The 12,130-nt window shown below is 50.3% G+C and overlaps 1 protein-coding gene across 1 annotated transcript in view; it reads right to left on the bottom strand.

The window, feature by feature from the left end:
• The window catches only part of col12a1b (collagen, type XII, alpha 1b), a 104,972-nt gene that overhangs the window by 68,271 nt on the left and 24,571 nt on the right, over nt 1-12,130 (bottom strand). Inside the window, 8 exon segments of the mRNA XM_030345255.1 lie at nt 1,002-1,144; nt 3,953-4,099; nt 4,198-4,362; nt 4,559-4,678; nt 5,015-5,164; nt 8,812-8,942; nt 9,229-9,421; nt 10,854-11,123. Coding sequence (XP_030201115.1) covers nt 1,002-1,144; nt 3,953-4,099; nt 4,198-4,362; nt 4,559-4,678; nt 5,015-5,164; nt 8,812-8,942; nt 9,229-9,421; nt 10,854-11,123 — 1,319 coding nt within the window.

Here is a 12,130-nt window from a genome sequence, read left to right as displayed (position 1 = left end):
CCCTCCCTCTCCCTCTCTCTCTGCGACGTAAAGATAGCTCATCATCAAGTGAGCTTTTATCGATGGGATGGTGTTTCCACCTAATCAGTTTCAGAAGTACTTTGCTGAAAGGTTCAGGGAGTGTGAGATATTGAGGTGAATCCAAACGTTCTCTTCTCTGAGTTAATATTCACTAATATTCACTCATTCGGCACAGTGCGGAACAAAATAAAATGGAAGCAGGCGAGAGAGAGAGAGAGAGAGAGAGAGAGAGAGAGAGAGATCAACAGTACAGCACGCCCTCCCACCTAATGGAAACCCCCTGTCTTGGCCTGTGCTCCTCTCCGTTTCAAAGTGGACCAGAACCACAATCCTGCACGTCCCCCTGAGCGGGCCGGGCCGAGCCAGCGGGATGTGACTAACACGAGGTGAGTCGGACCAGCATCCAGACCCTAACGCCACAGCCAATCACAAGGGTCACTTCCTCTAGCGCTCTGTCTCTCTGTCTCTCTGTCTCTCTGTCTCTCTCTCTCTCTCTCTCTCTCTCTCTCTCTCTCTCTCTCTCTCTCTCTCTCTCTCTCTCTCTCTCTCTCTCTGCTTCTCTCTCTCTCTGCCTCTATACCTCTCTCTCGCTCTCTCTGCCTCTATACCTCCCTCAATTCAATTAAATTCAAAAAAGCTTTATTGCCATGAGAAACAAACGTTAACATCGTCAAAGCAGGGGGAAAATTAGGAGGTAAAGATATAAAACGTTAAATACAAAATATATATCTCTCTCTCCCTCCCCCTCTCCCTCTCCCTCCCCGCCCCCCCCCCACCCCCCTCTCTCTCTGGGACTCATTCCTACTGCATCAGGAAGTGGTCTGAGACTCATAGTGACCAGGTCAGGAGGTGGAGAGCGAGAGACAGCGAGAGAGCGAGAGACAGCGAGAGAGAGAGCGAGAGATACAGCGAGAGAGCGTGAGAGAGAGCGAGAGAGCGAGAGAGAGAGCGAGAGCGAGAGAGAGTAAGTGTGTGCTCACCTCCAGAGAGGGACCCCCAGCGGTGGGCTGGTACAACACGCGGTACGCGTCCACCTCGCCCTCGGGTGCGGTCCAGCTGGCCCGGAACGAGTAGTGGGTGGCCTCGGAGGTCACCAGGTCGCTGGGCGGGCCCAGGTCCACCTCTACGAGAAGACAGAGGGTCCAACATGAGCGGCCGGTGCGTCACCTTTTCCACACCCACCACCTCCCTCCCTCTGAACTCTCAGGTCCCCCCCCAACCCCACGCTTCACTGGCCTGCACACCAAGACCACCAACCTGCCCTCTTCAGACCTAGGTCTGAAGAGGTAGGAGGTCTACAGGTACAAGACTTGGTCAGGCTAGGTCTTAAGTCAGAAGATATGAGTAGGAGTAGGTCCTCACACAGAAGATATGGTCAGAGTAGGTCCTCACACAGTAGATATGGTCAGAATAGGACCTCACGGAGAAGATATGGTCAGAGTAGGTCCTCACGCAGAAGATATGGTCAGGCATGTAGGTGATACACCTTGTAGATGCGGCGAGATTGATTCCCACCAGCAAATTCAAACAAACTTCCTGTCTGTTTGCCTAGTTCGGTCGATAAACGCACAAAAGACCTTAAAAGCAGGATGTGTGGACTAGGTTCCTCCTTCACAGGAGACCTGGACAGGGTCTTCAGGGTCTTTAGAAGACTAGAAGGCCCACAGTACGGAATAATGCTCGGAAGAAACCATCACTCAAATTCTGCACTTGGCCGCCTGGCCGTCCACTTAACTCGCTTTATTTCCTCTGGGATGTGACTTTCAGACGTCCTCCAACACAAACTCTTTCCATCAGGTTCTAACGTCGGCCGAATCCTTCAGAGGTTTCCTTCATTAATCAGGAGACGTCAGGGCGAATCGCAGCGTGACATCCCCACACGCCGGCTGGGCTTTGAACTCTCACGCTGGCTCCACTCAACCCTTCGTCCTGAAGACGTGGATGTTCTTCGGCTGGGGTTCCCCTGCCCTCTGGTTCCCCCGCGTTCACAAGCTTTATGAGAAGAACCTTCTGGTTGTGAAGATGATGGACTTCTCGGTACACGCCGTTGTTCATGAACCTCGACGATGTTATGACTTTAAACTAATTAAATGCATAAATTAATTAGTTCATCGATTTATTCCAAAATAAACAGATGACGGCAGATCTGGAGGACGACGTGAAGGCCACGTAAACCTTTCATCTTGCTACTTCCTGGTCATATTCAACGGAGCATATCAAAGGAAGCAATCTCTTAATCAGCTAATATATGTCTGAATCTAATCACAAGAACTTCCTCCGCAGCTGAAACAATGTTAGTGTTGATGCAAGCGTGCCAAGCGTTCACGTAGCAATGTCTCCGCTCACACTGACGGCAATGCAGCAGGCTAGCACACGGCAGACTAACCTGGAAAGATCCTAATATCCTTCCAACGTTTCATCCCGTCCTAAAACCCGGTTGGATCTGGAGATAGACGATACTACAATACAGAACGCTCTCTGAAATCCACAACACTTCATCTTCCACAGAAGCTAAGTCCATCTCCAGACGGGCCATCTATCGCCTAGCCTCAAATCTTCCCGACAACTGTGATAAACATCTGTTGGAAACCATCACCTGCCCACGTGCATTTGAGCAAGGCAATAAATATATTTTGTTGCCTTTCGTCTCTTGCCGGCGGGTCAGTTGACCTTCAGTTCTTCTGGTGTTGGAACCACTCTCCAAACCATTGAGTGAGAGAGAGTCGTGCGTGTTCTGAGCCATCAGCCAGAGGTCTCAGCTGTGCGTGAGCTCATAGTCTGAACTGTCACCAATTCTCTCACCTTCTCCCTCTCGTTGTTCTTCCTTTTAAACACTGTCACATTACGTTCTTTCTCAACCGTTCTTTCTCGATTAGAGCAGCAGTACTCTCAGCTGGGAGCGATCTCAGGCTGTCTCTGAAGAGGCAGCAGCATTTGGAACTCAAACTCTAAATGCTCTCCTTTCCTCTCTGGGGTTCTGAGGACATGACACTGCCTGACTCTCTCCATGGTTTGTGGGGACCCACGAAAATAGCTCAGCCTGTTTCTGCCACTGAAAGGAGATGAGAAGGAAAGTGATTCGACCATCTAGTTCGCCTTCTCTCTCTAGACTTCTTTCTTCTGAGAGCAGCAGTCCTAACAGCAGCAGCCTCAGCTGTGAGTGAGCTTACACTTTGAGAAGCAGCAGCCCTGGTAAACAGAACGAGGTGACGTGGACTTCTCTCTGCAGGGAGATCACTGGAAAGACTCCCTGCTATTTCAAACAACAACTGATTTATCTTGAGAAAGAAGCAGGAGAATGAAACGCCAACAAGAACAGAACTAAATATTTGCGATCCGTTTTTCCCCAAGTGCTAACACACACGACCACCTAGTTCTCCCAGGAACAGGGTGCATTAAAGAAACACAGGATTAAGGAGTCAGGGGATGATGCAGTTGTTTTAAATGATTATGTTTAACATTTAAACTGGGACCAGTAAGAGGCAAAGCTTCTTCCCCTAGCGTGTGATAACACAAGGAGGAGCGAACCAGTAAACATTTCCCGCTAAAATGGACCGATAAACATCTGACCGATAAACATCTGATCGCTCTCAATGGAAATGATGAGCATAGTGTTTCGTATTTTAGCAGACGCTTTTATCCAACGCAATTTAAATTTAATTCAGTTAAAGGTCCTTAAGGAGCAGGTAGGCGATAGGGGTCATCTTGCTCAAAGATGCCCACAGGTTAGGCTGCAGAAAATGGAGATAGAAACCCATTACATTTGACCGTAAAGGTGTTCTTAGCCCCTACACCACCCTGCCCTTCACTGAACTGATAAAGAAATAAAAACAGGTTCATATGATATCCAACAGTTGGGGGTAGATATCTCTGATACCGACCCAACCCTTCGTTACCGTCCCAGCTACCAGGAGGTGGTTTCCGCCCTCACCTGGACCCTTGACGCTGTTGCAGATGTTGTTCGACAGGTCGTCCACGATGTCCAGCAGGAAGGAGAAGTCCTTGACGTTGTACATGTGGATGACCTCCGGCGGGGAGGCGATGGACCGCAGCTCGTTCACGTCCGCGTTCTTCACGCCTGAGGGAGGGAGAGGTTGTCGCCGTGGTTACTATCAAATCCAAACACGACCGCGTCGAATGCTTTCTCCCTGAGGAGCGGCGGGGGCGGCCACCGACCGACGGCGTAGAGCTCGATGCCCTGGTCGCGGAGCTCCTTGGAGCTGAAGATGATCTCGTCCTGGGACTTTCCGTCCGTGATGAGCACGCCGATCTTGCGCGCCTCCGGACGCATCCCATTGTTGACCTGGAAGTTGTTCTTCAGGATGAAGTTCAGCGCCATGCCTGTGAACACACGACCGGAGGGCTCGCAGTCAGGAGGTATCCAGACTAGGCTATACCCTAGACTCTATTGGACCCTAGACAAGAGACTATACCCTAGACTCTACTGGACCCTTGACAAGAGACTATACCCTAGACTCTACTGGACCATAGACTAGAGTCTAATGGACCCTGGACTAGACCTTGGACCTGGACTCACCGGTCATAGTGTTCCCTCCCTTGTAGGGCAGGTTGGCCACGGCCTTCATGAGGCCGTCGCGGGTGGGGTGCTCGTTGAGGTGCCACATCGTCTTGGGGTCTCCACTGTACTGAGCCACACCTACGGGGAGAGCACCAGCGCTAGTTAGCAGGCCACAGCTAATGAGCCCAAAGCGCGACACTGTACAAAATGCATTATGGGAAAAATAAGAATAATCGAATGTGCTGCATGGAGCTAGTGATGGTAGTTGTTGACGCAGGCATAGTAGCAGTTCCACTAGTCATGCTAATAGTAGCAGTACTATTAGTCCTAGTAGTAGATGCAGTACTAGTATGTGTGGTAAAAGCAGCAGTAGCAGTAGCAGTAGCAGTAGTAGTATCTGCATTAGGTCTAGCACTGCAGTGCCAACAGCGGCAGGAGTGTGCAGCATCCGCCGTGTCGCCGTGGTAACCGTACCGATCTGGACCCTCTCGGGCCCGATGTCGAACACGCCCACCATGCGGCTGATGAAGGAGCGGATGGTCTTGAAGTTGAGCCGGCCGATGCTCCAGGACCCGTCCACCAGCAGGATGATGTCCGCCCTGGCCGTGGTCTTACACACCGCCTCTGCACGCGCAGGGACACAGAGCCGTCACCCCCCCGCCCGCCGCCCGGTGGTACGGTCCGTCCGCGGGGGAGCGAGGAGAGGGGGTGTGGGGGGGGGGGGGGGGGAGGGGGGGGAGTCGGGGGGGGTTTTGTGTTGTGAAGTGTAGGAAGTGAAAAAATGACACGCACACACGGGTTTAAAGGAACACAATGAGCCAGGACGCCAGGGTGAGTCAGAGTAGTTACACACACATTCAGTACATTACAACGACAACTTTGTACAACTTTAGACAACACACATGGTTATTCGCACGTATAAAACAACAACGTCTGCGTCTCCGCCGTCAGGTGACAGGGCGTGTCTCCAGCGTCCGGTTCCTTCTGTGGTCGGGTCCGGGGCCGAGCTCCACCCAGAGCCCCCCAGGGAGGAGGTTCTGCTCGCGTTCCTCCGGACTCTGTGGAGGGTTAAGGCTCTGTGGCCCCGGGGATGTCGGTCCGTGTGTCTGAGGACACGCGCGTCCGTCCGCTCGGGCGGAGACACTGAGCAACCAGAGCTTCGGACGTCTGCAAAGTGGAAACAGGTTAGGAGAGACAGGAGACCTGCCCGCCCTCCCACCACCAAGGAGCCCCCGTGCACCGCGTGTGTTTGTGTGTTTGTGTCCCTTGTTTGTAGATACTAATAAAGTTACAGAGTGGCCCTGCAGCGAGTAGCAGCAGCGTGCCGGTGGGTCACAGACGGACGGGTATGTTTTGGTCATTCATCAGCAGGGGACAGATGTAGGGGGGTGGGATAGATTGGGGGGGGTGGGGGGGAGGCCGCGCTCCCCGCCGCGAGTAAACAATGTGCTCATCTCCCTCCGACCGCAGCGTCCACCAAAAAACAACAACGAGGACGACACAACAGATGTCGATTTCAGTTGATTAAGTTTAACTTGCAGGGGTCTCCTTTTTCTCTTTTGTATTCAGGGGCGGCGTCGATAAAGAGCTGAATTTCTCAAGTGTGTTTTGGTTCATGATTCCATCAGAGCCTCAGTGTGTGAGCTTGAGCCCCTCACTGAGAGGTGAATAATCCCTACAACTCAGTAACAGAGTTCTGTCCACTCCGTGGGACGCAGCGTATCTGGGCGGGCTGGACAGGGCCCCGCATTGGTGTTAAGAGCGCCCCGCATTGGTGTTAAGAGTAAGGGCCTTGCGGATGGAGTCGCCTTGCAGCCATCTGGCAGTGGCGTGCATCTCCAGCTCCGCTGGGGGGGCGGAGCGGCGACGGGGCCGCGGCGTTCCCAGGGAGGAGACGGGGGCGTGGGGACGGAGAGGGGAGGCGGCTGGCTCTGCGCTGTGTTTGTGTTTTGTTTGTGGATGTGGATCTGATGTCATGGCTGTCATGTGTTTATTTAGGGGAGCGTAAACAGCGGCGGGAAGGATCGCCGGTGGAATGCGCCGGGAGAGACGGTGGGCTACTGCTGTGGTCCCGACGTTCCACCATCGCACCACGCCGGGCCCAAGAGGACCGCGGGGGGGGGGGGGGGGGGGGGGGGGGGAACACCATTCATCACGAAGGGGAGGAATCTTGTTAGCGTAGCCCATACAAAAAGTATAAATAATTGAGCACACAGGAGAGGAATCTTGTTAGCATAGCCGATTTAAAAAGTATAAATCATTTGTCAAACGGGGAAGGGGTTGGGTTGCGTTGTGGTTGAGATCATCTGCTCAGCCGGCAGCACTGGGGACAGCGATACTGTGTGGCTTTGTGTGTGTGTGTGTGTGTGTGCGAGTGTGTATGTGTGCACATGCGTGTGTTTATGGGTAGGCACACATACACACACACACACACACACTCGTTCCCTGGGGTGTCTTCACGTGTCAGGTTCCCCCATCAGTGTTGGGGGCTCACTACTCAAGAGGACCTACGATCGAAGGTCACCTCGGAAACGCTGCTCTGTGTTGACTGAAGACAGCGTTTGGGATTCAGAGATGACCCCAATAATATCAAAGAGGGTACCTTTTAGGGTACAGTCAAACGCAGCTCGGTGAGAGGCATCTCACACGGGGAATGGGAACGGGGGCCTGATTGAGTTTATAAGATCCACATCTTGTGCGTCTGCTAAATACCAAAAGATCAGTTTAGTTGTTCCAGATACGATATCAGTACCCAGTGCCAAGCAGCTAAAAGCAATTTGTGCTAATCACAAAAGTGTGTGTGGGAACTGCATGTATAATCTCGACGGGAAAGAAGATTTAATCCCTTCTGACAGCTAATATTTTAGCATTTTGGCATGTGAGTATGCGTTGTTATTATGTCAGTCAGCGGTGGCCTGTAGAACTAATGAATCACACGATCCCCTGCTATCAACAACACATTCACTCCGGTTCGCTTCCAGAGAGATCACACCAGCCCTATCTCGCCCTGGAAAAACATATTTACATTTCTGCAGAATGAGGTGAATTTATGTTATCGCCGTTTCGGCTCATGTTTGCGTCACCATATTTGATTGGTGGTGGTTGTGAATCTTAACACTAGTTTTGTTAGGCCTCGAGTTAAAAGCCCCTCATGCGAGATGAGGAACTTTAAAGTCAATATTTAGCTAAGGCGGTTTGTTAGGCTCAGTGGAGTGGGTGGAGCCCAGCCTTTAGTCTGAACGATGGGTTCTTTAAGTGGCCAAAGACCAGAGCTACCGTATGAGCTGGTATTGAAGAGCTTGATGAAGTTCATGAAACATCATGAATTTAGGCTTTATATGGCTGTTACGATCTTCAAGATATTACTGAAAGTAATAAACATGATATGGTGTTTATAACACACCTTGGTTATTATGATGATTTTAAGAAACTATGGTTATTGTGGTGTATAAAGGTCTATAAGAGATGTTATGATGGAGTTTATAGGTCAGGGTTAGATGTTATGCTGGTGTTTATAGGTCAGATGTTATGATGGTGTTTAAAGGTCCAGATGTTATGATGATTTTATATAGGTCAGATGTTTCATGGTGTTTAAGAAAAGATGTTATGATGGTGTTTAGGACCAGATGGTATGATGGTGTTTAAAGCTCTATACCAGATGTTGTGATGGTGTTTAAAGCTCTATACCAGATGTTGTGATGGTGTCTATAGGTCTCTACCAGATGTTGTGATGGTGTCTATAGGTCTCTACCAGATGTTATGATGGTGTCTATTGGTCTCTACCAGATGTTGTGATGGTGTCTATAGGTCTCTACCAGATGTTATGATGGTGTCCATAGGTTTCTACCAGATGTTGTGATGGTCTCCCTTGGTCAGGACCAGATGTTTCATGGTGTTTAGGACCAGATGTTCATGGTGTTTAGGACCAGATGTTCATGGTGTTTAGGACCAGATGTTCATGGTGTTTAGGACCAGATGTTCATGGTGTTTAGGACCAGATGTTCATGGTGTTTAGGACCAGATGTTCATGGTGTTTAGGACCATATGTTCATGGTGTTTAGGACCAGATGTTCATGGTGTTTAGGACCAGATGTTCATGGTGTTTAGTACCAGATGTTCATGGTGTTTAGGACCAGATGTTCATGGTGTTTAGTACCATATGTTCATGGTGTTTAGGACCAGATGTTCATGGTGTTTAGGACCAGATGTTCATGGTGTTTAGTACCAGATGTTCATGGTGTTTAGTACCAGATGTTTCATGGAGACCTTACCAGAGATAGCCGGGGGGAGAGAAGGTGTCTCGGAGTCTTCCACCAGTGTGGTCTTCTCCTCTCCTGCGAGAGGCAGACTCACTCCGTTATCGAAGACCCCCGAGACAGCCACAGAGTACTCCGTCCCGGCCCTGCAGGACAGACAGACGGGGGAGCGTTAGGCCCGGCTGGGGAGGGGTTCATGGAGAGGAAACGGACCCCCCTTAAGAGAGTGTGGAGGTGTGTGGTCCGTTATATTGTATCTGGAACACGGTCAATGGACTGCATTTATACCGCGCTCTTCTAACCAGCGGCCACTGAAACGCTTTACAATATCGCCTGACATTCGTTACTCTCAAACCCCAGGACCCCCAGAGGTCTTCATCCCTCTGTCGCACACCAGGAAGAAGAAGCGGCCATCACGGACCAGGAGCCCACCTCAGCTCCTCCAGCACGATGGTGTTGTCATGGGGACCGACCAGCATCACGCCCAGGTCCACCTGGTCGCCGATGGGGTGGAAGGTCACCTTGTAGCCCTTGACGTCCCCGGGGGCGTGGTCCCAGGAGACCCTGAAGCTGGTCTTGGTCGGCTCCGAGGTCTGCAGGTTCCTGGGGGCCTTGTAGGGGGAGACTGCGGGGGGGAGACGGCGGAAGAGTGGGGAGTAAGGAATCTTCAAAGGTCGGAAGGAATCGGCACAGCTGCAATCTGGCGCAGGGTTTCTGCGACGCTCACGCCAGGATTTAGAGTCCATCATTTGACTCCGTGACCCCAGAGGACTTCATCAAGAGCCTCGTAAAGAGCAGCGACTCGCTGTGTGTTCAGTGAGGAGCGTACAAATGGAGATATGCGTGACAGATTGTCGGGGTCTGTCTTTGGGGACGTCGACCGAGAGAAACGATTGAAAACGTGCCATTCTCTTCCTTTCAATTTGATTCGAACACTACACACTGCCTGAGCCAAGATGGACGCCACATCCACCTCCCAGGACAGAATAACCCCCTATTGTTCACTGTGATGTGCGTGAGGCTTCTTGTGGTTCTGAAAACAGCACTTTTACTTATTGTTCTACAAACTCGCAGCACTTTCAACATTCTGGGCAGTCACTGATTAGTTTGGCCTCAGTCTCCTCACTCGTCTGATAAGGACACGATACAAGGGTACATGTTGAGTCTTATAAGGACATGATATCAGGGTATGTATTGAGTAGTATGAGGACATGATATCTGGGTATTTATTGAGTCTTATGAGGACATGATACCAGGGTATGTGTTGATTATAAGGACGTGATACTAGGGTGTGTGTTGATTATAAGGACGTGATACTAGGGTATGTGTTATCATATATGTAGTGTGGTGTAGCTGCCAGCAGGGTGAGAGTGTGCTGCGGGTGCTTACAGTCGTCTTATCAGGACACGATACCAGGGTATGTATTGAGACTTATAAAGACATGATACCAGGTAAGTATTGACCCTCATAAGGACATGATACCAGGTATGTATTGAGTCTTATAAGGACATGATACCAGGTATGTATTGAGTCTTATAAGGACATGATGCCAGGTATGTATTGAGACTTATAAAGACATGATAACAGGTAAGTATTGAGTCTCATAAGGACATACCAGGTATGTATTGAGACTTATAAAGACATGATACCAGGTAAGTATTGAGTCTCATAAGGACATGATACCAGGTATGTATTGAGTCTTATAAGGACATGATACCAGGTATGTATTGAGTCTTATAATGACATGATACCAGGTATGTATTGAGTCTTATAAGGACATGATGCCAGGTATGTATTGAGTCTTATAAAGACATGATACCAGGTATGTGTGGAGTCTTATAAAGACATGATACCAGGTATGTATTGAGTCTCATAAAGACATGATACCAGGTATGCATTGAGTCTTATAAGGACATGATACCAGGTATGTATTGAGTCTTATAAGGACATGATACCAGGGTATATATTATTATATATGTGTAGTGTGGTGTAGCGGCCAGCAGGGTGTGAATGTGTGCTGCAGGCGCCTCCCTCGGAAGACAACGGGACCAACGTACGTGTTGTTCCTACTCCTTGCCTTGCTTTTCCTTCCCCGTGGCGGTACATGGGGTGGACCTTGATGTCGTAGGTGGTCATGGGCTGGAGCCTCTTCATCACCGTGGAGCTCAGCGACCCCGGGATCTTCAGGGCCACCTCGCGGCCCCCCAGCCCCTGGGAGACGTGCCTCAGCCGGTAGTGGGACACCTTCCCCGGAGCGGGGGTCCACGTCACGCGCATGGTGCTCTCTGTCTCCTCCGTCACCACCAGCGCCTTGCCTGCCGCCGAGGCTGCAGTGGACAGGATGTAGGGGTTAGCGGAGACAGGAAGTGGGTAATGGGGAGACAGGAAGTGGGTGATGGGGAGACACAAGGTAGGGGTTGAGGGTAGACAGGATGTAGGGGTTAGCGGAGACAGGAAGTGGGTAATGGGGAGACAGGAAGTGGGTGATGGGGAGACACGAGGTAGGGGTTGAGGGTAGACAGGATGTAGGGGTTAGCGGACACAGGAAGTGGGTGATGCAGAGACAGGAAGTAGGGGTTGAGGGGAGACAGGATGTAGGGGTTAACGGAGATAGGTAGTAGGTTTAGGGGAGACAGGAAGTGGGGGTTGGGAGTGACCAACCCCTATTATTGCTACGTTACTCCCCCCATTTATATAGTATAAGTTTTAATTTTATCTCTTCAACTCATATTCTATATTCTATTTTATAACCCAGAGAATGACCGTTGCTACTCAAGCTTTGTTTGTATTAATGTCCGCATTTGCAGAAGGTAGGTTAAACTGGCCTCGACTGCCTGTTAATTTGAGTGTCCAGTGTGCGTGTTTGTAGGTGTGTGTATTGTTCTTCGAACTAATGTGATCTCTCATGATCTCACGGTAGAACCATTCCGTTCCCAGTAGCGGGAAACACAGGAAGCTCTGACAGATGTGTCAATTCTCTTGTCTGACATTATTGACGTCATCATCTAAAGTAGGCCCCTGATTGGTTGGTTCAGTCATCCTCCTGTTGGGAAACAACTTCTGGTTCGGTTCCAGCCTGCTGGGGAGGCTAAGCCCTAAACGTCTCACGTCTCTAGACGATAAATCCAAGGTCTTCATCCACAGATTATTCTGGAACTACATTAATTTACTTCAGGACAGGAGGTTATTATGGAAGGCCGGCCAAGAGCCATTTGAAATATCCCAGATAACGTACTGAGTCCCTAATGCTCTCCTTGTGTGGCTTTCAAGGTTTCTGAGGGGGGTCTGGCTAAAGCTGTGAAGCACCTTGGGAACATCACAGAGACTAAGGTCT

Source organism: Gadus morhua, chromosome 21 (genome assembly GCF_902167405.1).
Source record: "Gadus morhua chromosome 21, gadMor3.0, whole genome shotgun sequence".
Lineage (NCBI taxonomy): Eukaryota > Metazoa > Chordata > Actinopteri > Gadiformes > Gadidae > Gadus > Gadus morhua.
This window is presented reverse-complemented; position numbering and strand designations above follow the sequence as displayed.